The sequence below is a fragment of the Castor canadensis genome, chromosome 11 (genome assembly GCF_047511655.1).
Source record: "Castor canadensis chromosome 11, mCasCan1.hap1v2, whole genome shotgun sequence".
NCBI classification, from domain to species: domain Eukaryota; kingdom Metazoa; phylum Chordata; class Mammalia; order Rodentia; family Castoridae; genus Castor; species Castor canadensis.
The window spans coordinates 128,966,625-128,994,065 of record NC_133396.1 but is presented as its reverse complement, the minus strand read 5'-3'; the positions used below and the strand labels follow the sequence as shown (position 1 = coordinate 128,994,065).

Below are 27,441 nucleotides of genomic sequence, written 5' to 3'. Positions count from 1 at the left end.
ATTGGCTGCAGGACTAGGGACATGTGAATGGAGCAGAGAGCCATGAGACAAAAGGCACTGTACTGGAAGCAGGAAGGGAAGGGCAGCAGGTGGTACTGCACACTTGGCAGAGGAGTCCCTCTTTAGAGAAAGCCTCTTCCCTCCAGGGTGACCCACCATGCTGTCTACTGCCTGCTGGGGCCATGGACAGCTCCCAGCTGTGGGGAGAGGAGTGTGTGACGCCATCACAACCAGCAGGCTGGTGGAAGGGAGGCTCTGCACCACCACCAACCAAACTATGGACCAAAACCAAAGCACAGGGGAAGGAGATTCCACATGGCACTGGCACTAGGTTTTAATGTCTCATGGGCTGGACAGGGCAGCTCCAGGGCTCTGTGTGAAGCATGCAAGCCCTTTTCTAGGGACCAGTCTTTCTGTCAGAAGACAGCCTGGGTCTGACTACAGTCCACAGTTAAGACTCAAATTAAAAATGTTCAAGGGAATGTCTGTGAGGAGAATCAAGGACAGGGGACTCTCTCCCGAACTGGGGAGAGGATGGAAGAGAACCATTCCCCATAGTCTGCCGGGCACGAGGGGCTGGGAACCAGGTGACCTGGACTCCAGGCCCTGGGTTCAATCAATCCCCACCACTGTGAAGGAAGGAAGACCTTCCCTTCTTCCTTCCCTTTATTCCTTCCTCCCCACTCCCTTTATTCCTTCCTATCTTTTTACCTTCCTACCTTCCTTTCTTCCTTCCTTCGCAGTGGTGGGGATTGAACCCAGCCAGGGCCATTGTGCCCACTTGGACCAGCCACCTTGCCACTCAGGGCCTGCATCCTCATCAACAAATGGTCTCATTGTTTCTGCCTGGCTTCTTCGGATTGCTTCTGCAAAGATCCAATGTGTGGTGCATGCAGGGAAGGAAAGGAAAGGATGTAAGCTGGTGGAGTGGCTCAAGTGGTAGACTGCCTGCCTAGCAAGCATAAGACCCTGAGTTCAAACCCTAGTACTACCAAAAAGAAAGGAAGAGATGCGTAGAGGCACAGCCTCCCAAGTCCATCAGGATGTGGTTTGGGAGACAGCATGGGCTTTGGCCATTCCCTCAGAGACTCAGTTTTTATATCTGTTGAAAGGCAATGATAATATCAACTTCATAGAACTGTGCAGAGAGTATATGAAAACAAATGCGTAACCTAGTATCTCCCTCCAGTGCCATGGGGCATCTTCCGGCCCCTTCCTGCTGTTTGGTGAGAGGAAGGAGAATGGATGGATGGATGTGCGGTTGTGTGTTTGTCCATGTCTGTTGTGGTTGGAATGGATCGTGTAGCCTGAGGAGTTCCTGCACAAGCATGCCAAAGCCTGAAGTTGACAAGTTGACCTTGGGGAAGTGGCAGTGGCAGGGCACCTGCCTCTGAAATGTCAAACGAACACCTCCCTTCAAGCAGGTTGCTGCTTTGAGCAGCTGTAGGGACACCAGGAAGGAAGACTTGCACTCTGGCAGGGGAGGGAGTGCCTACATGTTGGGTATCTCTGTTGGCAAACACTTTGGTAGCATATAGATTTTATTTAGTCCTGCGAGGCCAGAATCTCCACCCCTTTACAAATAATGCAATAGACAACCTCTGGGTTGGGGCTTGTGTTAAGTGGTAGAGCATCTGCCTAGCATGCACAGGGCTCTGGGTTCAAACCCCAGTACTGCCAAAAACCAAAACAGAACCAGATGCATAAGATAACTTGGAAGTCATTACCCAGCTAGTAAGAAGCAAAAGTGGAATTTGAATATATGCCTGCGAAATAACAAAGTGTGTGCTATTTGCAACAGGCCACTGTCCTTGGGGATTTCTAGACTGTGGGGAACCACAGCCCTGTCCTTAGGGAGCTTCTAGGCCCAGAAGGAGACACAATATAAGATCTTGTGGATAGCAAGAGAAATCAGCACAGCTGAACTAGGAAGGCTGAGATTTCTGAGATGGAGACTGCTGGTGGGCACGGGCCTGGCTTGCCCTGCTGCCTGATTTCCTTTAGGTCCTGTCTGCTTTTTCTCCAACTCCAGAGCTCATTCACGCGGCTAGCTCAATCACAACTGCAGGGAGGCTAAATCAGGAGGTGTTGCTAGCACCATGCAGGAGAAGCAAACCCACAAGATAGTCAGGGCAGAGAGTGGGGGAGATGGGCAGCAGAGGCAGCCCAGCAGGCCCTGGCTGAGGCCTAGAACAGGGCGTTGGAGTGACTCAGGGACCCCTCTCTCTCCACCCATCCTGCAGGAGAGGGCTTCCTGCAAAGAGAATGGACCTAGTCAGAGGTTATGGGGCTCTGTCTCAGCTCAAACACTAATCAGCCAAGTGGCAGCCTTGGACCCTCACTGTACCTTCCTGGGCCTCAGTTCTTCTGGCTATAAAATGGCAGCAACAGAGCTTACTCTTCTTACCTTGCAAGCTGATGTGGGCATTGACCGAACCCCGGTTTGGCAGTGCATTGGCCAGGTGCTGAGGGACAGCCTCTTGCCCCTGTCTCATATGCTGTCCTAGTTCCCAGGCTTCTCCCTCCCCATGTGGGGAGGTGGTTTTCCATTGAAAGAAACAGGTCACAGGATGGATTTATGATGAGCCCTGCAGAGCTGTGCTGTGTTCTTTTTCCTGCATGATCAAAACAATACCTTTCGTTTTCTGGGCTTCCTCTATTACCCTCCTCCCCAAATCAGGGTTTGTGCCAGATACTGGGCGAGTGCCACTGGGGCTTGTTTCTCTAAGCCTGGTCAGGGGCTAGCAGCCTTGGCATTTCCTGGGAGCTAGCTGGAAATGCAAAACCCTAGTCCCACCTGATTTGTTGACTTCCAAGCTACATTTTAAAAGGACTCCAGGTGATTCCTATCCATATTACAGCTTGGGATGCTCAGATGGACATGGATACTTCGGGATATAAGACCACAGTCCTATCCTCAGATTCCTTACAGCCTCTTGGGAACATGAATGCAAGAAACACAAAACACTGGCTATAAAAGCCACTCTTGATCAATTTTGAAAGCTAGGGTGCATTCATTGTGGAATGTATACATACATTGGAGCACAGCTATGTATCCTGTAAACATATAGTTATTTATCGGTAAAAATGAGATAAAATAAATGAAAAAAATTTTAAATGCCATGAAACTTAAAAAAAAAAAAAAGGTACCATCTTTGGAGGCCAACCTAAGCTGCAGTTCCAATTCCAGACACTAGGTGCATGACCTTGGGCAGGTCACCTGGGCTGACCTGTGGAAATGGGTACCTTCCTGATAGCCTGAGGGTGAGAGGAGCAGAAGGGAGGCTGTTTGTAGAGCTCAAGGCCAGTGGTAACCAGAGTCACTGAGAGGTGGGCTGGCCAGGTAGCAGCTCCACTTTACAGAAGAGGAAACTGAGGTTCTGCGAGGTGATATGGCTTAATAATGTAGCAAGTGTGAGTTGTGATTCACACCCAGGCCCTCTGTGCCTGTGCTTCTCTGGCTAACCAGCATGCTCTATTGGAGACATAGTTACCAGCTACAGAGGTTGGGGAGGGGAGGGAGAGGTTAGGGGTAGGTGCCTAGACCTTTGTAGAACTTCCAAATAGCCAGGTCATTGATGTTTTACTAGCTGGAGAGGGAAGTCACCCCATATACTCTCTGCTGCCACTCTCACATGTCTGCCTGCTCCTGTCCTGCCTTATTCTTGTCTGGTGAGTTCCCCAAGGCCCATTACTGCCAGCACTCTGCATTTTCTTTTTCCAGCTCTGAGCACAGCACTTAGAAGTTTTCGTGAATGGTGGATGGAAAAAAAAAAAAAGGGCTTTGATTTAATAAGCTTCCTCCCCCGCCCCCATCATAATGTGAGATTCCCCCATCTAGGGTGGTAGCAGAACAGACATGATTTATAGGGCTTTGCAGAATTGGAAGAAGTGACTGAAAATGAATTTATTGATCAACCCTCAGAGAGGCTACCTTCCTGGCCCCTTGTGCCTGGGACTCTGCCAGTAGCTACATGCTGCTCTATTCTCTGGTTGCAAAGGACAGGGTGCCCTGGGAAGCAGGAATGCAGGTTGCTCCCCACCTCCACCCAGGCCTGGCAGCAAGGAGAGTTGCTGGTGTTACAGAGCCTTGGTATAACCAGCCAACTAAGTGGCTTGAGATACTGGAACTGGAAGATTAAGGCAGAACCTTCCAATAGAAATCTCAAGAATTCTGCAGAAGGTCCCAGGCTGCGCACAGAGCTCCTTTGCTTGCCAGGAGGGATGTTGTTGAGATGAGCAAGCAGTCTCAGATGGCTTCCTTTAACCTTCCCTCCTGCTTTACTCACACTTAATATGGCTATTGATGTAGTTGACTTAATGTCTGCCATGCTTGTAACTTTTTTTTTCTGTATTTGTTCTTTCTTTTCTCTTTTGGTTTTAACTGAGCTTTTTTATTTACTTATTTATTTATTTTTTGGTGGTACAGGGGTTTGGACTCAGGGCTTTGTGGCATTCTACCACTTGAGACACACCTCCAGCCCTTTTAATTTTTAGTTATTTTTCAGATAGAGTCTCATGCTTTTTCCAGGGCCTGTCCTGAATCAAGACTATCTATGCTTCCTGCTTAGCTGAGATTACAGATATGCACCACCACACCTGGCTTTTTTTTTGAGACAGGATCTTTTTTTGACCAGACTGGTCTCAAACTCAAACCTTAATTCTCCTATCTCTGCCTCCCAAGTAGCTGGGATTACAGGTGTGAGCCACCATGCCCAGCTGAGCACTTTTTAATAGTTCCATTTCCTTCCCCAGATATTATTCGGTACCTAATGAGTGCCAGGTACTGTGATGGTGCTAAGGAGCCTACATTGGACCTGAATTTGTCCTTGACCTTGAGGATTTGCAGTTATTTGGTCAGAATTTTCTTTATTGTTCCGTGTAGGTAGAAGGAGGAAGGCAAACCTCCTCACCCTTAATGATCCAGGGACTACTGTCTGTTTCCTCCTTTGTGTTGCTTTGGGAAGGGGGAACTATGCAACCCTACCTCTGTACCCACTTGGGCAAGCCTGGGTGTCTCCCATGTTCTATTGCACCTGTGCACCTGGGTCCCTCTTTCACCCAGGCCATCCCTGGAGCTAGGTCAGAAGGCAGGCTTCAGCAAATGCAGTGGGGCTGGCAAGGCTCACAGTAGCAGCTGTCGATAGTGACTGCCGGCGGCAGGACTGGCTTCTGGATTGGGCCTGGCCTGCGACTTTGTGTTAATGGCTCTACCCCATTTTGGGCTGGCTTCATACTGACCTGGGCTGCATGTGGTAGGATGCAAGGCAAAGAATGCATCAGGAGTTAGCCATGGAGAGACAGCTATTGCTGGCCATTGGAGTCCCTACTGCTGTTACTTGGGCTCTAAACTCCACTGATCTGGATTCAAGGTGAGGAGAAAGGCCAGAATCTGGGAGAACATGAGTAAACTTCTGGTCTCAAGAACCATGTCTCCTTGGGTTCTGATATAACAGAAGTAACTGAATTTAGACTCTGGGAAGGACTTTCCATCTGAGGATGGGCATGGATTCTTCCTTCAGAATGATTTGCAAGGTAGAGAGCTCTCCCTGTCCTCTTTGTCCTCCCACATATGTCAGATCTGTCCCAGAGCAGAGGGCTGGATGCTATGAGCCTCAGTGAGCCTTGTCTGTTCAGGGCAGTTAGAACAGAGGAAGAACTGTCCCTACCTCCCAGGCCAGGAAAGGTCTGTAAGGGCCTCTCCTCTCATGACTCAAGGCTCATCAGCCCAGCTTCCAACGTCCTAGCCCTGACATTGCCTTTGGGCACATCTGGAGTCCGCACAGGCTCTCTCTGAAGGGATGGATTACAGTCCCATGGTGGAAACAGGTCTTCAGGAGGTGCCTAGTACCCAGTGGTTTCAGTCAGGCCAAGAGATGCTCACTGTATAGCATCACCTCCAGCCTCCCTGCTGCCCACAGCCCAAGAGAGCTTTCCTGGGGTTAACCAGAGGGTGTGGCTCCTCCAGCACCCTATGGGGATTTAGTGCCGGGCTGAGCAAGTTCCCCAACCCCCAACCCCTCCCACCCCTACTCAGGAAGCTTAGTCAAACAGATCAGGGAACACACTATAGCAAGGTCCAGTTTGGTGGGAGAGTTGGCTGCAACACAGAAAGGAAAGCCCAGTGGCTAGCCTTCCAAAGTGAAACAGAGTGACTTTTTTTTTATCTGTGTCCCTGTACCCTGTTTTGTATCTCTCAAGGGCTTACAGTGTTTCCCATACAATCAGGGGCAGCATTCCAGCGTTCTGGGATAGCATGACCACCCAGTGTTGTTTGCTGAGTGCCTAGATAAGCTATCGGTGCCCCACCTCCTCTTCTGTTCCATTGTGCCCAGAACAAACGCAGGCTTAGAGAACTGTTTCTTGCCAAGGCCACAAGTCGCTAATGGAGGCAGGCACAGTTTGGACTTGATCTTACTCTGCAGCATACCTCACTCACTCATCTAATTTATTCACTCAACAGACATTCATTTTTCTTTCTTTTCTGTCTTGCGCCCCATCTTCCTCTCTGTAGGACACATGCTGGGGCTTGGAATCCCTTAGAGGGGGGTCAGCCTTCTGGGGAGCAGCCAGAAACTACAAACTGGTGAGAGGGGTGTCTCAGTGCACAGCCGCCCTCTGCTAGTGCTGAACTGAGCTCTCCATGGGGGAGATCTGACACCTTCCAGAAGGAGGGAGTCATGACCTGCTGTCTCTCATAAGTGGCCATGGTCTGTAGAACCCAGAGGCCTGTGGGAAACAAATGATCCAATCAGCATGCTTTCCCAACAGCTGATCTCTCCACTGTGCTGGAAAAGGAATTTTGCCCCTCTTAGCAGCATGGTGGGTCCAACCAGTGAGGCCTTGCCTCACCAACTACTCACTAAGTAAGTTTACGAGAAGGTAGGATGGGTTTTTTCCCACCCCCTTGGGTGATTCAGAACCAGTCACCCAAGATAGGTATGGTCATTTAGCCTTGGCCCTTTCCCCATCCGGGCTTTACACTGAGAGCTAGAGAGACCAAATCTCAGAGCAGAACATGGCTGGCAGTGCTAAACTTTGGGCTGTTTTCTGAGCTTACTGCTCAGGTCAGGCACCCCTCCTTAAAGACCCCTCCCTCACTTAGGTGTGGGCCTTGGGAGTGGGGAAGAGGTTTCTGCATCTCAAAATTGACAATTCCTGGGCTTCCCCAGGATAAAGAAAGGAATGGGGGGTTGAAAATATGCCTTCCCCAAATCTGAGACCCCTTCTCTACCCCCAGCCTCCTGGGATCACAGCCACTGAGCAAACTCAAGCTTCTTTGTAGGGTTGCTGAAACACAACCATATAAAGTGAAACTTCACCCCAAAGCATGTGGGTCTACAGCAGAACTCGATGTCAGTTATCCGTGTGACCTGAGTGTGGGGATTCACAGCACCACTGGACATTGTCTTGAGTATCGTAGCATATGCTGCTGTCATCAGACCTGGAGCTCCTTTGCTTAGGGCCAGGCCTCCCCCATCAGATCCAGAGTTCCTTTCAGGCAGGGCTGTGTTTCTTCTTTTCACCCCCAGTGCCTGGAGAGGGGCTCTGAACCTGAGGGACAGAGAGCAGGGCAGGTTGCTCAGAATAGAGGCTGTTTCAGAATCATGTTCTCAAACTTCATCATCTTCCCTACTGCGCTGTGGAGTTATTTGTCCTCAGCAAGTGACCAGGAGCTATTTCCAAGGCCCATTACACTAATGACCTAATCAGTTTATCCAGCTCTTTTCTTTCAGGGAGCTCAGAGTGCCCCCTCCTCTCTGAGGCCTACAGGCTGTCCCTGGGGGTGTCAGTCTGACCTCTCTTTTGTGGGCCAGTGGACACTGATGTTTGAGATGGCAGGTGATGACGTCACAGGGAACGAGTGAGCTGGATTCTTAGGTCCCAGACATCCTGTCCCCTCCCCAGAGTCCCCTGAGCCAGACTCCCCTGGGCAACTTTACTATTAAGTATTTGGCCCCTGGAGTGTGCCGAGCGCCTTTGATTGTATCTGGTTTCCTGTTCTCCTCTGGGAGGAAGAATTTCTCTGCAGGAAGTAGTTTAATAGTCTGAAAGCCTTACTTCCCTGGTCTTGAGATCCAAGTTTCCAGTTATAAGTGGCTGATATCCTCGATAAGAAGGGAGGGAGGAAGGAGGAGACCAGTCTCCCAAAATACAAAATACTGCTCCCTGTGAGCCAAAGCAAGGGATGGGAAGAGCAGCCAGTGTCCGACTGACCATCTAGTCTGCAGGGATGCAGAAAAAAACACTACCTCGTCCCCACTCAGCCTCCATTTCTGCCCCCATGCTGTGTCTGGGTGAGGAGCAGGAAGCCAGACCTGAGGACCCTGTCCTGGTCCCAGCAGATGACAGGTCACTCCACTGAAGCAGACACACTCACCCTTTCCACCCTTACCATGTGATTTCATTCTCTCTTCTGAGTCAACACATATCTGAGAGTCTAGCCAACTCTCTCACAGCTGGTTCACAGCTGGCTCACAGCTCGCTCACACCTCTGGTAGCCAGTTCATTGGGATGATTAGCTCAAATCCTCCTGCTGCCATTTCATTCCTGAACTGGGGTCCAATGCAGAAATCATTTCACAACCAAGGGCCTTTATTACCAGGGCTTTGGTTGCCCAGGTGATGCAGCAGCAGTGATGCCTAGGGGACAGTAAAGTCCCAAGAGACAAACACAATGCCACCCCTATGCTGAAAGACAAAGGAAAAAGGAGGAGTTCCTGGAGTCTGGGAGCTGCAGGTCCTGGTAGAAATTGGGCTACAGTGGGCCTGTGTAAGGGGAGATAGAGCCAAGGAGAGGTCCCATTCCTGAGACAGGCTGGGATAGAGAGAGAGGGGTGACTCTCCATGTCCCTCCAGGCCTCTCAGCACATCAATGTTTCCCCTAGAGCCAGCTGAGACAGGGACTTGGGTAGTGCAGCCTGTAGGGGTGAGCCCCTCAGTAGTATAGAGCAGGACAGAGCAAGGAGGGAAAGCCAAGGACAGACAGCTTCAGGACAAGCGCACTCCAGCCTCCCTGCAGCGACAGAGTGATTCCTTTCACCTTCTTCTGTCTGCTCGTTCTCAGTCCACGAGAAAAGGCTTTAGGACACCCCCAATTCCTGCCCCGCTCCCCACAGCTCCCACTACCCTTCTTTTTGTCAAATGCTCATCTGATGGCATTGTGATCTTTCCCTGTTCTAAGTGAAAGCTTATTGACTTTGTTCTCAGAGTCAGCCTCAAAATCAGTGCCCAAATGCTGTCCAGGAAGAGCTCTTCTGTGGCAAGGAGATGCCACTTCCAATAGGAAGTGATCTCATCCATGGAAGGGGACTATCACAAGGCAAAGGATCCTTGAGGAGCTGGGGATTCTCAGACTCCTGCAGGGATCTAACAGGACACAGAGACATGGCTGGTCTTATGCAAGGGTAGTTCTGGGCTTGTAACCAGAGTTCAAGAGCCAGTTGTGGGGTTCCTCATGTCAAGCCCACTTGCCACAGCATGAAGAGAAGAGCAGTGGTAAAGGGTAGAGAAAGGAGAGTTACTAACATGGCAGGAGCACACTGCAGGAGGAGGCAAAGTAAGCACTTCAGCCCATGTTTAGGATATAGATAGGAACTTTAGGTTTCAACAGAGGGGCAGAGGCAAGAGACACACATAATTAACAGTCCCGGTCACAGGTGTGGTCCTGTGGTCAGAGGCATGGTCTGGTTGTTCATTATCAAAACGTTCTAGAGAAGTTGTGATGGATGTCATCTCTTGAGGGGAGCAATCTGGTCACGATAAGGAAGGCATTGTTGTCTGTCCTGTGGAGGTTTTGCTCCTTTCTTTGGGGGCAGTTTCCATCCCTTCTTATAAAGCTGTTATCCATCAGTCCTGCCCTTCCTGGATTCCAAGGTATCTGAAAGTGACTGCAGAAAAGAATGGCTCAGTGCAAAGGACACAGATACAAAATGGAGATAGGGATGTCAATTACTTTTTGGACACTTGTGGGCTCCAGTGAGCAGTCAGCGCTTTCCAGAAAAAGCAGTTTCTAAGTACCCGTTACAGGCTCAAGAGCTGCTGGGAATGTGTTGGTGGTTGTCTAGTAGCCTGGTTGTCTTTGCTCACACCTTTCATCAGGGGCCCACCTCACTGCAGCCTTTTGTCACAGGACCTAAGCAGGGGACCAGCAGCTGTGATCCAACAGCAGATCTCCTACTGTTCCCAGTGCAGTGGAGATGGACCAGAGAATGATCGTCCTCATCCAGGGCTGGTAATTGTCCTGGGCTGAGCTGGGACTGTGTCTTTCTAACTGACCGTCCCTAACTAAGCACCTACCATTTAGTCCTTATCTCTTATTCCCTGTGACATATTGCTTGCAGGTTCATCAGTCAATCATTTCTGCATAAATGGATACATGGATTCATTAATCCATGTTTATACATGTTTGTTCATTCAACCACTGTTGAATGAACAGTCTAAGCTCTCTTCTAGCTGGGATTTGGTGGTAAGCATGCAAATGAAGTCTCTATCCTAAAGGAGCTTTTACATTCTGCTGGAGAGAAATCATATATTCACCAACACAATTATGCAGCAAGAAAGTGAGAACATGTCTATCAGGACAATTAAACATGGCAACAGAATGCAGGGTGACGAGGACCGTCTTTGCAGGATGATCTGGAATCTTCTCTGAGAAGGTGACATCTGAGCTAAGCCCTGAATGGAGAGAGAATGAGCCTCCTAGACCTTTAGGAGGTGAGAAGGAAGTGTAAAGACCCTGAAGTGAGAGGGTACCCCAGACAGGCACACAATGGAGTGTCCCTGAGGGTGGTGTGGCCTTCCCAGATGAGTGGCCTGAGCTTCTGTGCAAGTGGAAAAGGGGTTGGGAAGACATGGGGGATGATCTTCTGGTCAGGATGAAAGCCTGAGCATCATTTTGGTTCTTTCTCTCACCCTGACATCCATGGTCAGTCGCAGGTCTTGTTTTCTCTGTTCCCAAGTACATCTCAATGCCATAGACTTCTCCCCAGTTCCACTGCAGCCAGCTAAACACCTGCCTCCTCTGCCCAGGTGGCTACAATAGGTGAGTGTTGGCATCCTTGCATTCCTGCATTTCCTGCTACCTCATACTCTCCACACAGCATCTTGAGTTGTCTTTTAAAGGCAGACAATTGTATTATATTACTCCTTTGCTAAAAATGGCTTCCCTGCACTTAGAATAAACCCCAGAACCTTTAGTGTGGCCCTGTCCTCCTGAGGTGAGCAACCTGCCCAAGTCTCTGTGTAAACCAGCCTCTCTTGTTCTCATTCCTGTGGCTTCTCCACACCTGCCTTCCCTCTGTTCCTTAGACCCTCCAGCCCAGCACTGTCAGTATCTTCTGCGTGGAAGGCTGTGCCCCGGATCTCTGGCTGGTATCCTTGAGATCATTTTACTCTCAGCTCACGTCTTTTCCCCAGACAGGTGGCCCAAGTCAGCAGCACACCCTGCCTCACTAGCTCCCCTGGCCCCCTGCGTTCTCTTTCTGTAGGTCTTTTCACTCTAAAAGGTTCTGACCACTTTGTTCACATTTCTCTGCCTGCCTCCCTGCCTCCAGGACAGAGCTCCCATCTTAGCCTCTTCTGTATTCTGAAACGCTAGTACCTACTAGGCTAGGTCCTGAAAGCTCAGTGAATATCTGTTGAATGCATGGAAAGGAGAGAGCCTTGGATACCCTGGTGGCCCCAGTGGGAACAAGACAGCCATCTAGGAAGGCTCCTTTCTTTCTCTTCTGGGTATGGAACCCAGGCCTCTTGTAGTCTGGGTAAATGCTCTTCCACTGGGCCACACCCCAGCCCATGAAAACCATTGGATACTTCCTCAGCCTCAGTGTTTGCACCCAAACAGACCACTGGATGGTTCACAGAGTGGTCAGGCTTTACAGGAGGAGGGCAGCCTCCAGCAGGGTATGGTGGTGTCCTCAGAACTCCTCAGACCAGGGAGGTTTGCTGGAGCAAGCCAAGCTTGCCTTCCACACCTTAACCATGGCTCCGTCCTCGGCTCCAGGCTTCCACACTCCAAAACTCTCCTGTGCTCTGCCTCTCAGAGTGGCAGAGCTGTGTCCAGTAGAGGCTTTGGACATGGACACACCTCAGACTTAGAAATTGCATCTACTTCTTTTTGGCCGAGAGACCTTGGGCATGTTTCCTAATCTGGCTGAGTCTCACTTGCGATGAGGGAACGGGATCATAACAGAACTTCATCCTTCTGTCTGGCTGAGGTATCAGTGAGATTATGCTGACAAAGCCGGTGCCTAGCGCAAATGGTAACTCTTATCAGTGTTGTGTTATTATCTTCAATCACTTCACTATTATTCTGGAGTTCCCCTCCCTGTGTCCAGGGAGGAACCTGGCTTTCTTCACCCTGCCCTATTTTGATACCTTTCTTTCTTTCTTTCTTTGCTTTTCTTTCTTTCTCCCTTCTGCCTTCCTTCATTTCTTCCTCTTTCTTTCTTTCTCCCTTCCTTCTTTCTTTCCTTCCTTCCCTACTTCCTTCCTGTCTCTGTCCTTCTCTTCTTTCTTTCATTCATTCATGGTACTGGGGCATGAACTCAGGGCCTTCACCTTGAGCCACTCCACCAGCCCTATTTTTGTGAAGGGTTTTTTGGGATAGGGTCTTGCGAACTATTTGCCTGGGCTGGCTTCAAACTAAGATCCTCCTGATCTCTGTCTCCTGAGTAGTTAGGATTATAGGGATGAGCCACTGGCACCTAGTTCTCTCTTCCCTTCCCCTTCCCTTTTTCTTTTCTTTCTTGTGGTACTGGAGTTTGAATTCTGGGCCTCACATTTGTTAGGCAGACGCTCTACCACTTGAGCCATGCCCCCAGCCCTTTTTTGCTTTTGTAATTTTTCAGATAGGGTCTCAAGTTTTTACCTGGGCTGGCTTCAAATCATGATCCCCCTATCTAGTCTTCTTTTGTAGCTAGGATTGCAGATGCGTGCCACCATGTCTGGTTTATTGGTTGAGATGGGAACTTGGTAACATTTCGCCCAGGCTAGTCTCAAACCGAGAGCCTGCCAATCTGCTTCCTGTGTAGATGGGATTGCAGGTGTGAATCACTGATCCTGGTCCTTGGACACAGTCTTGTAGACCTTAGCTTTTCATGGTATCATTATCAAGAAGAAACCCACTAATTCATATTTGGAGTTAGTGTTACCTTGATGTTCAAAAATACCACATTGAGAGAGTGACTCTTAACCCAAAGGAGGGTCCCAGTAGTGTCAGGATTCTCTGTATACTGAAAGAGATACTGGAGGTGTGGGCTTGCCCTGGTCCTTTCAGTTAGATCTTCCAGTTAGGATCCAACTCACCATCCTCCTGCCTCAACCTCCTGAATGCTGGAATTATAAGATAAAACTTTCCAGGAATTTTTGTTTTATTTTGTTTTTGGTGGAACTGGGGCTTGAACTCAGGGCCTCACTCTTGCTAGGCAGGTGCTTTACCACTTGAGTCATCCGCCAGCCCCAGTTATATCTTTATGGAGCTGTCTGCTCTGCTTGCCTGTGGACAGATTTGGTGTTTTCGTGTCTTAGTTGTTGGACAGCACGCTGCTGAGGACAGCCATTTCTCTGGCTTATTCTCATTGCAGCTCCCAGGCACCTTCCATGTCCCCACCCTATGAGTGCCTGGGTCTCCCTTTCCCATGCATAAGGAGAGGTGAGTGCCTCTCCTGGCCCAGGGAGGCAGCCCTCCTATGAGAGCCTGCCGCACCCCAGCCAAGGTCCTGGGTGCAGCCTTTCCCACCAAGGAGAAAATAGCAAGAAAAACAGATGAGAACTGATACCCTGTGTGGCAGGGTCGGCTGGAACCCAGTCCTGGAGGAGCCTCAGAAAAGCTTTAACCTCGGGGCTCCAGGGCAGTGAGGAAGGGAAAGAGGGATGGAGGGGGGAGGTAGGCACTTTTCCTGCTACAAGTGGCCACCTCTCTCTCCCATCTGTCAGTGTCCATCTCCCCTCCATCTATAGATCAGCACTGCCCAGATGTGGGTCTTGGGCTAGACCCCTGATTCTCAGGCTGGATGGCAGCAACACTAGAGGTCACCTGGTCCACCCCCATCTCGGGTGGTACTGTCCTAGAACAGGGCCCAGCCGTGCCCCTTTTAAAGCTCTTAGGGAAGGGATATTCCAAATTGACCTGTCATCGGTCACCCGGGCCCTGAAAGGGAACTGGGCTGGTTGTCAGGAGGCCTGGGCCAGTGAATTTCCTAATCTGAGCTGTGGGGACTCCATTATCAGCTGCAGTCCCTCAGTGTGATTGTGGGATCACCTGAGACGTGACTGTGGAAGGGCTTTGTAAACCACGGATGGGATCTAATGAAAGATACTATGGGCAGTGGTGGGGACAGAGCCATTGGCCCCACTTTTGGTCCTGTAGAGGTTCACCTTGGGGACCTGGAACCACCTCCTCAGGGATGGATATCCCACAGAATGATCTACGTTCCCTTGATCTTTTCCTTAGACTTGTGCCCAGAGCTGTTTCCCATCCCCCTGTATCTGGGGGGACATGAGAGGGACAGTCTGAGGTCATCAGGGACCAGACCTGAGCCAGATGTTTCAAATGTTTTAGGCTGTGTTTGCTGAGGACCTTGAAACACTGGGGTTGTTCCAGGTGCCTGTTTGTCTAGACTTTGGAGGGGTATGAGCTCAGGCTATGGAATATGGATAGGGTGTTACAGAGCATTTGCACATATTATCTCATTCCATCCTCGCCCTCTGAAGTAGGGCTCATTTGACAGAGGAAGAATTGAGTTAGCACACGGCTGACCTGGGGCCCACATTCTTCCGACTTGCAGAGGATGCACCAGGCTGGCCATTGTGTTGAGGATAGGAAGGGAGGGAAAGCGAACAGGCATAAGGGAACCAGTCAGCAATAAGGACCCTTGGTAGTTTAGGGACACAGGATCCTAAGATCACAGAGTAGGGGAGGAGGTGGTACTCTGAATGTGTGGCAAATCATGTAGGGTCCTCAGTTTTTCCATTGAAATCATGAAGAGATTGGATATGTGGTCCTAAATGTCCCTTCCAGTGCTTGTCTTCTGGAAGGGGCAGGGAAAGGTGTCTGGTTTTCTCCTACCCTTCAAATGGTCCCCCTTTTCATCCCCATAGCCTGCAAGGAGCAGGTGGGCTTTGATGAATGGTAAGGGGTCTAGAGGGATTACTGCCCAGGTGAGAGAGACCTTAAGCATCATTGCTGAGAAGGAGAAAGCTGCAGATTCTACAGGCACAGGACAGAAGAAAATAGCTGGAGGCCCCCGTGCACACCCCAGGCCTCAGGAGCTGTTTACTGCTCCCTCCCAGAAGCTGCATTGGAAAATAACAACTGGGCAAGAGGCGCCCGCTCAGCCAGCTCCTCAGCACAGTGCGGGGCGGGCCCCAGCCCTGGCACTTGCTCCAAGGCCAGTGTGTGGGCAGAGGACACTATGGCCGGCTGTTGACTGGATTGGCTTAAAGGGAAGCAGGGAACCTCCCCCCGCCACTGAGATATTAAAACCCCTGATCCTCAGCAAGCCTTGTCTCACCCAAGTGTTTTCATCTGTGAAAAAGGTTGGAAAACTCTGTCCCTTGACATCATCCTGTTTGTTTCCTTTAAGAAACACATCATGGTGTGAAGTTGTCTTGTTTATTTCCTTACTTTTGTCTTATTGGTCTCTTCACCCAAAATGCACAGCGCATAGAGGCAGAGCCCTTTTATCTCGTTCCCAACCCAGAGAGCTATGCCCAGCACAGAATGCGCTCAAGGAATCTTTGCTGAGTAAGGAACGTGTGAGCGACATGCGTGAGCGAGCAAGGGAGAGCTCCTAGCATGTTAGCAGATGCTCCGCGAACATGTTTCCTTTCTGAGAATCATTCTCAATTAGCGCAGGGTTGCAGAGCTGGGTCTTGAGGCCAGCCCCTTAGGACAGGAGTACTGTACAGTGACTGGAAGGAGAATGGGAGGTCAGGATGGAGAGAGGAGATGGGGTGCTGGCAGGAAACAAGGGACAGAACCAAAAGAAGGGGAGGTAGGAATGATTCTGTGACAGCGTTGTCACAGCCTTAACTGAAGGGCTGTTTTGGGGTGAAGGGCTGTTTTGGGGTGTAGGCCCGTTAGGAAACACAGATCAATGCTGCCACCTTCTGCGTGGTCTTGGGCAGATTTCCTGGCCACTTCCAACCTGGTTTCTCATCTGTAAACTGGGCAGTCCTCATCCTGACAGTGCTGTCCCACCCCACAGGGGCTGTCATGAAGCAATGACAAGAAAACCAGTGGGGATGTGCTGAGCACGTGGGAGCAGTTTGTACTTTGGTCACTTTCTCCCTCCCTCCATTCCTTCCTTCTCTTTTTTTCTACGGTATTAGGGATTAAACTCAGGTGTCCATCTTGCTAGGCAAGCATTCTACTACCCCCAGTCCTTTTGCTTTTTAATTTTGTTTTTCATGTAGGATGTCATGCTTTTACTGAGATCCTTCTACCTCCAGCTCCTGAGTAGCTGGGATTATGGATGGACATGTGTGACTATGCCCAGCCCCTGACCATTTTTTCTTTCTTTTTTTTTTTTTTTGGCAGTACTGGGGTTTGAACTCAAGGCCTTATGCTTGCTAGGCAGGTGCTCTACCGCTTGAGCCATGCCCCCAACCCTGGGCATTTTCTTAAAACTCCTAAAGGAGGTCCTTTGTTATTTTCTGTTAATATTTTTATCATTAATCAAGATTGCCTTCTTCTGTAGGAGAAATGAGTGCTTGCCAAGCACTGCCCTAAATTTTAGGTCCTGAAGATTTCGCCTTTGGGTAAAAGGAACACACCCTCCCACAGACTCTCTGGGCCCCAGTCGGGGAGGCAGCCTCATTTTGAGGCCTGTGAGCCTCAGAGGGGCCTTCTTGGCAGTGAGAGGCAACTCTTTACACCTTGTCCTCCTCTCCCGCAGGTACAAGACAGTGGTGACCCCTCGGAGGGCAGCTGTAGCCATCGCTGGCTGCTGGATTCTCTCCCTCATAGTGGGCCTGACACCTATGTTTGGCTGGAATAATCTGAGTGAGGTGGAGCGGGCCTGGGTGGCCAATGGCAGTGTCGGGGAGCCCGTGATCAAGTGCGAGTTTGAGAAGGTCATCAGCATGGAGTACATGGTCTACTTCAACTTCTTCGTCTGGGTGCTGCCACCCCTGCTCCTCATGGTCCTCATCTACCTGGAGGTCTTCTACCTGATCCGCAAGCAACTCAACAAGAAGGTGTCAGCCTCCTCCGGTGACCCACAGAAGTATTACGGGAAGGAGCTGAAGATTGCCAAGTCACTAGCCCTCATCCTCTTCCTCTTTGCCCTCAGCTGGCTGCCACTGCACATCTTGAACTGCATCACCCTCTTCTGCCCCACCTGCCAGAAGCCCAGCATCCTCATCTACATTGCCATCTTCCTCACGCACGGCAACTCAGCCATGAACCCCATCGTCTATGCCTTTCGTATCCACAAGTTCCGAGTCACCTTCCTGAAGATCTGGAATGACCATTTCCGTTGTCGGCCGGAACCCCCCATCGACGATGATCTCCCTGAAGAGAAGGCTGATGACTAGACTCTGCCTTCTGCTCCCATCAGCCCTCCTCCAGCGGTTGTCAGCCTGGCCCTCATGTCCCCACTGTCCCACTGGTCTTCCTGAGCCTTCCCCAGTTGGGCTGTGGGTGTGGGCACTGGGGAGGTTCTAAAGAGATGCCCATGGAGCAGGGGCCCCTCTATAAGGAGCTAACTTCCTTGTACCTTGGAGACCTGGAAGAGCTCTGAGTGGGCAGGCAATGGGGAAGGCACCAGGTGCTCTGAGGTGAAGGAAAAGTATCTTGAGCCGCACCTTATTGTTGACCTGCCTGGCCAGCTCATGAGCAGTCTAGTGCTTCAGGGTGGGCTGTGGAGGAGCCATCAAGGCAGGAGAGGATGCACGGGCTCTTGAAGTAAGACAGTGGAATCTTCTTTTTAGATGTTGGTGGCATAGCCCAGGGACCAAGCTTAAGGAGAGGAGACAGAGTGTATCCAGGCCTTTCTTTATGCTGTTCTGTAAGAGCAAGTGGCCAGGAACCGCAAAGGGACAGGAAACAAGCCTCAGTTCCCACCTCAAAGAATTCTGAGTCCCTGACCATGCAGGCACTATGACGCCTGCTCACCTTGCCCTGGACATCCCAGAATTATGCTTGGGAAAGGCAGGGACTAGACTCTGGGTCCAGAGATCGTTTTTCATATTGGCTTTATTTTCTCCTAGCTCTTGGACTCTCAGTGGGGACTCCAAGCCCTGGGGAATGAGTGTAGTGTAGTAAGTGCTGGCCTCAAACAGACACCAGGGGGCAGCACCCGCACTGGGCTTCTAAGCAGCCTGGGTGTAACTTTCTGTCACCTGCACCACCAAGCTCCACCAGCTCCCAGTGACAGGCCTGGACTCTCCCAAGTGACACCATTTTTGCTGCTGCTGGGTCTGAATCAGAAGACAGCCTCAGAACTGCCAACCCTTGGGAGTATCTCCACTGCCTGTTAGGTCAAGGATTGACTGCAGGCATTCCTAGGGTGGGTATGGTAGGTCAGAGGAGACCACCCTCCAGAGAGTGTGGGGAGGGTCTCACCGGCATTTAAATACCTTAAATACCCTTGGTATTAAACTCAGTTTTCAGGGGCTTCAGGAGCTCTGCTGCAGACAGCATCGAGGCCTTTAGGGGTCTGGGTTGGAACCACCCTGCCCCCTGTTGAGCCTGGAGTCTCAGTGTGGAAGGCAGGCTGGGGAGGGAGGTGCCAAATATGAATATCGACTCCAGACCTTGATTGTAGGCTTTTCCCTCTGTGTGAGGTGGGATAGCCCTGCTTTCCAACAGGGGTCCATGTGACTAATAAAAGACTGTGAACCCTCATGTCGAGCACACCATTGGCATCCACCCCCACCACTGAGGCAATAAGTCAGCCTCACCAGAGAAGACACAATGGTGGGAGGTGAGGGGGGTTGGGAGAAGCTGGGAGTGGGGATGTGGAGGCGGTCAGAGCAAGGAGGGTTCCAGGGAAGGTGTGTCTGTTGCTATAGTTACCCACTTGGGGTGGCAAACTCTGAATCAGAAAACAAGATCCAGACCATGTCCATGTCCAGATAGTGCCCCATGACCTCTTGAGACTCCTCCCACTGGCACCTTCCTCACGGTGGCACGTTCAAACGCCCTTCACAATGAGACACACTCTCCCACAGAGACCCCACCGTGTAACACCACACACCTTTATTTGAGTGCTTCTCACTCAGCACACAACTCTGTAGGGCTCTCCAATCCCTGCATCTTTCAGGGCCCCTTGGACCCAGGAGGCCTGGCCTGGGGCCTGCCAAGCCCACTCCTGGGTTCTGAACTCCAGCCTCTGGTGGAAGGAGGCCAGCAGGTACCAGAAGCAGTTCCATCAGCTGTTGCTATGGAGATGCAGGTCTCAGGCAACTGTGGAGCTAGATTTTGAGCTTGGGGCCCAAGGCCTCAGGCCTGCAGGACCTGGCAGAGAATACGCTCCTGAGCCCTGGAGTGTGGCCGAACTCAGCCACATGCCAGGCTACCCTCCCTCAGGCCCAATGCCCAAGGCTGAGCATTGCTTTCCACAGTCCTAGAAACTTCCTGGCTCGTTCAGAGCCTCAGAGCCATCAAAGGAAGGAAGACAGGGCAGGGGCTGTAGTCCCCTCTTCTGATGAGAAATCAGGTCCAAAGCAAATTCCCATAACCTTACTGGTACTACCCAACCCTGCAAAGTCACTGCAACTCTAGATACGCACGATAATTGCTGGTGGCTGCAGATTTGAACCTTCCCTTCCTACCCCCACCCTCCTGCTCCCAACCTCCTTTCTGTTCTCATGTAGCACCCAGAGGAAACAGGAGTAGCTCCAGCCACTTACTTATTTCCTCATCCCAGCTTCTGGTTGTTGCTCTTCAGTGTGTGGCTGAGGCTGGAAGAGAGCCTGCAGGTTAGAGCTTGGAGGAAGAGGGGAGGGAACACAAGGTTCAAGGTCACCCACCATCCCAATGGGCTGTCTTCTCACTTGGACAATCATCCACTCAGGCTGACCTTGATCCTCACTACCCCTCCTTTCCTGCTTTAATTTTTGATTCTCAACTACATCGAGTTCAGCTCCAAAGGTATGGAGGGGGACTTCTGTCCTCCCACCACAGCAGGGTACCTGGAGAGTGACCCTCCTCAAACCCTCACCTTTGACCTCCAGCCGGCAGTCCACAGATGCCTCCCCTAGCACATTGATGGCTTTGCAGGTGTAGACCCCGGAATCAAAGGGGCTAGGTTTCCGGATTTCCAGGGTGCAGATCCCTTGCTCAGACAGGGCACGGTACTTGGGATCACCCTGGATGTCCATCTTGTTTTTCATCCAGATGATCTTGGGCTGGAGGCACAGTCAGAGGAGGCACAGTCAGAGGAGGCATAGTCAGGGGAGGATGTAGTCCTGGCCTAGGCTTTCCAGGGCCATCTTCAGGCCTATGTGCGATGCTGGGCTGATTCATCCCCACCTGTCCAGAGGCTCCTCACCTTGGGTGATGCTCGGACACTGCAAAACAGCTGAGTGCTGTAGCCAGGGGTGGAGGTGTGGTCAGCCAGCGGCTGGGTAAACGAGGGGGCTTCTGAGAAGTCTCTCTCAATAAACCCTTTTGGTTTGGCAGCAATATCTGGGTCAGGAGAGAATTGATGTTACAGGAGTGGAGGGGACCTCAGAAGACTGACCTCTTCTAACAGCTTTGGAAGGAAAAAGGCCTCCCAAAGAGGCCAAGGAAAGCTGAGCAGATACAGGTTGGGGCAGTGAGCACAAAAAAAGAGTGCTCAGGAAAACCAAGGCAATGAGAGGAACGTTTCAGGTGGAACCTGGCAACTTGGACAAACATTTCTGTTTGTCTTTGAGGACCAAACTGGCTTTTCTTTTTTAAACAAAAATTTCTTCTTAAGGCTGTGCAATTGGTGTTAAAGAGTACAATTTTTCAGAGTCCACATAGACCATTGGACACACAGGTGACAGAGAGAAGGTCTAATTTAAGCATTTGATGTGAGAAGGTCAGGTGCCTGTTGGAGGCAGTTAGTCTTGCATCTTTCCTGCAGTCTACGTGATGTTCTCTTCTGCAAAGGGAAACTTGCGCTTTTACGCACTTGCCAGTCTACCTGTCACACACATGGTGCCCTTCAGGGTGGTGCCTGGGGACACTGCAAATGAGACCTAATGGTGGCAGTCACATACATCTTCATATTTTCAGAATAAGCACACAGCCTCCTGGGGACATCGTTCATTTGCATGGGTTTGCTCTGATGTGTTTGTCAAAATCAATCAGCCACACGCAATACCTTACCGTCTGTGTGTGTGTGTGTGTGTGTGTGTACATGTATACACACACATGCTTAGCTGTGGAGTGGGAGGTGAGGCAGCAAATGTTCCAGGGAGCAGGCACCCAGGAAAAGCCCAGAGAGAGAGGGACGTGGGGACATTGAGGAAGACATGGAGACAGTGTGGAGTCAGACTCAGTATGCCTGGTTTCCCACCTAGGCCCAAACCTACCTGCCTTCTGGATGTGGGCCAGCTCCTTGGTGGTGGTGGCTGAGTCACTGAGGCCACACAGGTTTTCTGAGAAGACTCGGAATGAGTATGAGTTGCCAATGATGAGGTCTGAGATGGTGCAGGTGGTGGGGTGGTAGCGCTCCAGCACTGTGAACCATTGCTGTGGGAACTCTGGCCCGGTCACTCCCTCGGCTCTCACCTTCCGTGCTCACCCTGTAGCCCCCTCCTCAGAGGAGCTCACTCTATGCTCCCAACCCCAGGAGGCTGAACCATTCGGCTTTGGGCCCAGGGGACTTGGAAGTGGGAGAAAGGGCTCCTGGGTCACTCAGGTGAGCTCTCTGAGAGGCTCAAAGCATGGCTGGCAGATGTGTGAACTCAGCATTACCTGGGCGCTCCTTAAAAATGCAGGCACCCAGCCCTCAGTCCCGACCTGTTGCATCTGAAGAATCTGCATTTAGCAAGATTCCCAGGTGATCTGTATGCATATCAAGGTTCCAGAAACACAGCTCCAGACCTTGAAAGGCCCATAGGGTCCAGTGCAGCCCCTTTGCAGACTTCAGGAGGAAACTGAGGTGCAGAGAGGGAAGTCTTGCCAAGGCCGACTGCTTGGCAGTAGTTGGACTGGAAGTCAGTCCTGAGCCCCTTGGTGAGGGAGGCTTTCCTGGCTTCCATGGCCCCTTCCTCCCAGACCCCACTGTTTCCCAGCCGGCCTCACCCCTGTCTTTTTGTCCGCCTTCTGCACCGTGTAGCCCAGGAGCTCTGTGTTGCCTGTGTCCTGGGGCGGAGTCCACTCAAGAGCAGCATTGCAACCCCAGACGTCCAGTAGCCTGATGCTTCTGGGGGGCCCTGGCTTCTCTGCAGGACCAGAGCAGGAAGGGACGTGAACATCTGCCACACAGTTCCCACACCAAATATTTGGCCCCTGCCATGCTTCCTTAGCTTGTCCCCACCCGTTATCAGCCTAGGGTCTGTGGTGAGCCAGCCCTTTCTCTCCTGGCCCCGTACCAATAACCAGGATGTCAACGGTAGCCTTGACCTCCAGGCCTTCCAGCCGCAGGGTGAGCTCATAGCAGCCTGAGTCAGAGCGCTGGGCTGAGCGGATGAAGAGGATGGAGTCCTGGTCCCCGGTGCGCACATTTACCCGCTTGCTGTCCAGGGCGTGGCCATTGTGGGTCCAGGAGGCTTGAGGCTTAGGCTTCCCCTGAGAGAGGGGCCCTTGGGTGAGTGTAGCAGGCAGGTGGCGGCACTCCACATTCTCCCAACTCCAGGGGCATCTGGAGGTGTGCCCATTGGAATCTGCCACGTTGGACCTTCTCAGGAGACGCAGTCAGGCTGGAGGCACAGGAGCTGCCCATAGCTATGTCTTCCAGGTATCTGGCCTGTCCTGGGGCCACCTGCCTGTCCACAGGCTACAGCATCACAACGAGTCACGTATGCACCATTAAGGGAGGGTGAGGCCATCTAGATGGGGCCTTGCAGACCCTCGTGGGGAACCTGGCATTTCTGGGGGTCCCTGGACACACCTCAGACTGGCATGGGCTTGTTTTCCACTCAGACTCTTACCTGGGTGGAAGAATACCCACCTGGAAAGGGATTTGCAGGTTGACTGACTCTCCCACATGGCGGATGTAGGTCTGACGAAGGTGGCGGGGGACACGGATCTTGGGAGCCTCTGCATGAAAGCAAGAGTCTAAGCTTAGCACAGCAGTGGGATAGCTGGGTGGGGTCCTCTGAGACAGAGGTAGGAGACAGCAGGTGTGGGCTGCAGGCCAGGCAGGGGGGCTTCTGGGTATGTTCCATCAGGTTACTTCCTCCGGATAAGGGCAAAGCTGTCACTGCTGAGATTGAGGGCCCAAAATCTCTTAAGGCCCTCGGGAAGCTGTGAGCCAAGAGGTTCCAGGGCCTCCATGGTGTGAACTGGTAAGCATCCTGGGCACTCCCTTGGCACATCAACCCTGCCAGACTGGGATTTGCCCTGCAGCCCAGGCATTCTTAAACTCCAGATGGGTCTGGCCGGCTCTCTAGTTCCCCCTGGAGGGAGGCAGGTGCTGCACCTGTTGTCTTGTCCTGGGTTGGGAAGCAAGCAATGTGACTTCCTACTAATCCAGCAAAGGCACCCCACAGCCCTGGACTTTCAGGGAAGCCCTTGAAGCCTGCTGGCTCATGCCTCCACCTCTGGGCCCTGCCTAAGTGAGATCAGAGCAGGTATGGCCCTTTCTTCCTCAGTCAGTTTACCAGGTCTTTCCATCTCATGGTTGGCAAGTTCTTCCTGAACTCCCATGTCAGCACCTTGCTGGGGTAGGGAGCCACCCTCCTGACCATCACCTATCAGATGCCACTGGACATTCCAAGGGGACCTGCAGCAGCTGCTATCTCTGTCCCTGGGGGGTGATGCTGGGGCCAGGACTGAGCTTCCTGGGCAGCAAACAGGTGCCAGCAGTTGGTCAGAGGCACGCGGGGTGGCAGAGGAGGAGGCAGTGGGAAAGAACACTGTGTCTCCAAAGATTAGCTGAGCAGGCGCTTGGCGGGGGAGCATCAGGCATGGACTGCTCCAGGGGCAGCTGCAGGGGGTCAGGAATGCCTGGAAGCTCCAGGTGGCCAAGGAGGGACAGCTGAGCAGCTGAAGATCCTGGACAAGGTCCCCACCCTACCCTACCCGCAAGGAGCCTGGCTGTCCCCCACTTGTTTGTGGTCTCCTCCCCCTTTTCTCTCCAGGAAATCCCCTCCTCTCCTGCCAGAAGAATTTTAATGGAGAAGTGGTTGCTGAGTCCGGCTGGCTCCTTCAATACTGGGTCTTGAAGGCCTCTCGGAGTCTGAGCACCTTAGGGATCCAGGGGAAGGTCTGGGACTCTCCCAACCAGGTGGGCTTCCTGGCACCTCTAGATTAGAGTCAATACTGCCGCACTTCAGCTCCACGTGGGGCCGAGGCTCACCCAGAGTCAAAGGCTAGCAATGTCCTGGGGTTTTAAAAACTTCCAGAGCAGATGTCTTGCAGCCAGGTGGGTGCGAACAGTCCTGTGTGGGCATCAGAATCTGGGACCACCACTGAGAGGCTGGGTGACCTCGGGGGACTCCCTAGGCCCCTTGGGATCTGCTTATCACAGTCATCACACGTAGTTCTGTTTTCCCTGTGTCTCTCAGGCCTCAGTGCTGAGTGTTTACTTGAATCTAAAGTTGGCCCCTCTGGTAGCTGTGACACCTTCTCCAGAACTGTGGGGTTCTGACCTCGGCCTCCCACCATTCCACCCCCTAGTGGAGGTACAAGAAGAAAGATTGGAGAAGGCCTAGGCCACCTGCTTGCCTGTGTCTCTCTTCACCCTGGGGCCCTTCACTGTCCCCAGAGACCTGAGATCAGACCAAATGACTCACTGCCATTAACAGAATGAAACCTGATCATCTCTGGACTGGGGGAGGGGGGGGGAGGGAAGCGAGGGTAGGACTGGGACTAATGCACCCTGCAAATAGAAATATTAGCAACAGGGTCAGCAGCTGGTGCCCAGGTCCCCGGTGAGGCCCTACCCTTTGGGGATGGAGAAGCCTTCATGGGCCCTTTGCAGATCCTGCTCTTCTTTCCACTAAGGCCATGGTAGAACAGGGGGCAAATGGGCCTTCTCTTCATTCCAGAACCTTTAGGAGAATCTGGAACCCAGGCCTCAGTAAATGGGCAGAAACTGAGCTTCCATGACTGTCGGAGGGATTAAGATAGGAGGAAAAGCATGTGGTCTTTTAGCATTGGGAGCCTGAGCCAGGTGAGCAGGGGAGCAGACCTGTCCTTTCTAGGCAGCAGGAGGGCCCTCAACCAGTGCTCCAGAGCTGGACACCCAGGGAAATAGAGGCCCCTTGGTTCTGAGGAACCTGAAGTCTTTTGAAGGCAAAATGGTGTAGCTTGTGGCTTGTGCATGTGCGTGGGATGGGGAAATGACTGCCCAGATCCCATGGCCCACGGCCTCAATGTCCCAGTTACGGGGGGCTGGGGAGCGGGAGCTGAGTATGGACTTTACCAACGATCTCTTGGATGTGAACAGGCTGGTCCAGCACAGCCGGTGGGCCAGCGCCGGCAGAGCCCACTGCAGCCACACGCAGGAAGAACTTGTCTCCTAGAGCCAGGTTCCGCACGGTCTGCTGGGTCACCATCACGGGCCGGGGGTTCACAGGCACCCACTCCGAGGCTGAGGAGAATACAGAGTGAGTGAAGCTTTGGTGAAGTCCCTTCTCAAAGAGACTTCCCTTTTTGGTGGTGACCTGAGGAAGTTGACTTCCTTCTACAGGCCTTATTTCTCCCTTGCTTCCCTCCCTCACTTCTTATCATCAAGTGATATCAAAGACACCTGATGTTAGAGCTCTGGAATAGTGGCTAGAGATGGGATTGCTGAAGTCCAGAAAGGGTTGGACACATTTAAGAAGTCACACAGCAAGATAAGGTAAGGTAAGGGCAGAAGCAAAGATTAGATTGAACTTGGCTATCACGGAGGGAGAGAGCAGCAGAAGGAATTGGGTCAGACCTCTCTCCCATTCTGTATTTCTTACTGTGTCTTATTTATGACTCTCCCTCTGTAACCCCTCTGCTTTCCATCTGCTGCATTGTCCTGCCCAAGCAGGGTCCTCGGGCTGAGTGCCTTCCTCCCTTCTCATCAGAGCAGTGCCCAGTGCCCCCACATTTCTGATACTCAGAGGCTCCCTGGAACTGGAGGATAAGAGGGCTCCTGAGGTCATCCCCCTACTTTCAGAGGACCCCCGTGGAGAAAGAGGTGGGGGGGCTCCCTCTGCACCCCTCCCTCTGCATTTCCCAGCTGACCTGTGGGCAGGGGCTGAGCCCCTCCCTACCCCACTGCAGCTGGGTGTGGGCAGGGCTGAGCCTGACACTCACCTCCCTCTGGGCAGAGCTCCAGCACATAGCCCTGGAGCCCAAACCTCCCCAGCTTCTCCGGGGGCTCCCAGCTCACAGTCACGGAGTTGTGGCTCACATCCTCCACGGTCAGCAACAGTGGGGCACTGGGGACATCTGTGGAGAAGCCAGGATGAGATGAAAGGCTCAAGGCCAGAGCCGTGCCCTGCACACCTGCCTCCCTCCTCCACCTGCCCTGCTTCTAGTCACCTTCATTTGGAGGTGCAGGCTTAGTGGCTGTGGGAGAAGCAGGGGCCGCAGGGGTGTTGGTGGCTAATGCCTGAGAGGTAGGCTCCTGTGATTCCAGAGACTTCTCTTCCCTGATAGGCTCTGATGCTGCTGTTTCTCCAGAAGGCTCTGTGGCAGGTGCTTTGGCAAGTTCAGGGGCTGTCTCCTGTGGACCAGAGTCAAGGATCTCAGAGTTGGTTTTTCCTGTCATTGCTGGGCTGGCTACGGGTCAAGCTAGAGTGTACAGGGGTCAGCTGTGGAGGGTTTGGGCCTCTAGGGGTGCCTGGGACACCTAGGATCTGGCTTATATAGTCAGGGCAGCCCCACCCCCAGAGAACCATTCCCAGCTGTGGGGTTAGGTCAGGCAGGGGGACAAGGGGTGGGGAGGTGCTCAGGCCAGGAATAGCTCTGGGGGAGGAACTGAAAGGCCCCTTGAGGAGTGCTCTACTCACCATCACCCGAACTGGACCTCACAGCCGGGGCGCTGGTGCCCAGATGGGGAAGGAAACAGATGGGTGAGCCGGACATGGCTGGGGCCTGTGCCAGGGACTGGGGCAATGGCGAGAGCTGTCACCTAAAGAAGTCGGGGTCAGCTCTGTGAGTCTGGCCTTCATGGGACCACTTAAGCTGGGGTCTCCTCAGATCGGGGCTTGGGGCCCAGACAGCCTCCACCAGCCTTCCTTGCATACACTCCCAGCTTTGCCTTTAGGGGTCCACTCTGCCCTGGTCCCCACAGTCCCTGGAGATTCATCTGTGCTGTGTGAGGTTGAGGGCCCTGGAGAGGGAGGGATTGAGAAGCCATGGTAGAGTTGAGTG

At 52.2% G+C, this 27,441-nt stretch overlaps 2 protein-coding genes across 10 annotated transcripts in view; one reads left to right on the top strand and one right to left on the bottom strand.

Moving 5' to 3' along the window:
• The window catches only part of Adora1 (adenosine A1 receptor), a 44,323-nt gene extending 25,471 nt beyond the window's left edge, over window positions 1-18,852 (top strand). For all 9 annotated transcript variants that reach the window (XM_074048591.1, XM_074048590.1, XM_074048594.1 and 6 more), the window contains one exon: window positions 16,901-18,852. In XM_074048591.1, coding sequence (XP_073904692.1) covers window positions 16,901-17,540 — 640 coding nt within the window. In that variant the 3' untranslated portion in view covers window positions 17,541-18,852. The remainder of the gene's footprint in view (window positions 1-16,900) is intronic.
• Window positions 18,853-19,189: 337 nt separating this feature from the next.
• Mybph (myosin binding protein H) lies at window positions 19,190-26,921 on the bottom strand. The gene is made up of 11 exons (XM_020163575.2): window positions 26,608-26,921; window positions 26,380-26,514; window positions 25,514-25,681; window positions 23,096-23,184; window positions 22,518-22,713; window positions 22,228-22,367; window positions 21,513-21,672; window positions 20,501-20,637; window positions 20,171-20,357; window positions 19,860-19,910; window positions 19,190-19,464 (listed from the first exon to the last, which is right to left on the bottom strand). The coding sequence occupies exons 1-10, from the start codon at window positions 26,834-26,836 to the stop codon at window positions 19,894-19,896; spliced, it is 1,458 nt and encodes a 485-aa protein (XP_020019164.1). The 5' UTR covers window positions 26,837-26,921; the 3' UTR covers window positions 19,190-19,464; window positions 19,860-19,893.
• Between the last annotated feature and the right edge of the window lie 520 nt (window positions 26,922-27,441).

Coding starts and splice junctions, on each gene's coding strand:
- Mybph (XM_020163575.2), bottom strand. CDS start 26,836: ATGACAGGAAAAACCAACTCTGAGATCCTTGACTCTGGTCCACAGGAG. Junction 26,515..26,607: donor GCCTGCACCTCCAAATGAAG/GTGACTAGAAGC, acceptor GCTTCTCCACAG/ATGTCCCCAGTGCCCCACTG. Junction 22,368..22,517: donor CGTTGACATCCTGGTTATTG/GTACGGGGCCAG, acceptor CTGGTCCTGCAG/AGAAGCCAGGGCCCCCCAGA.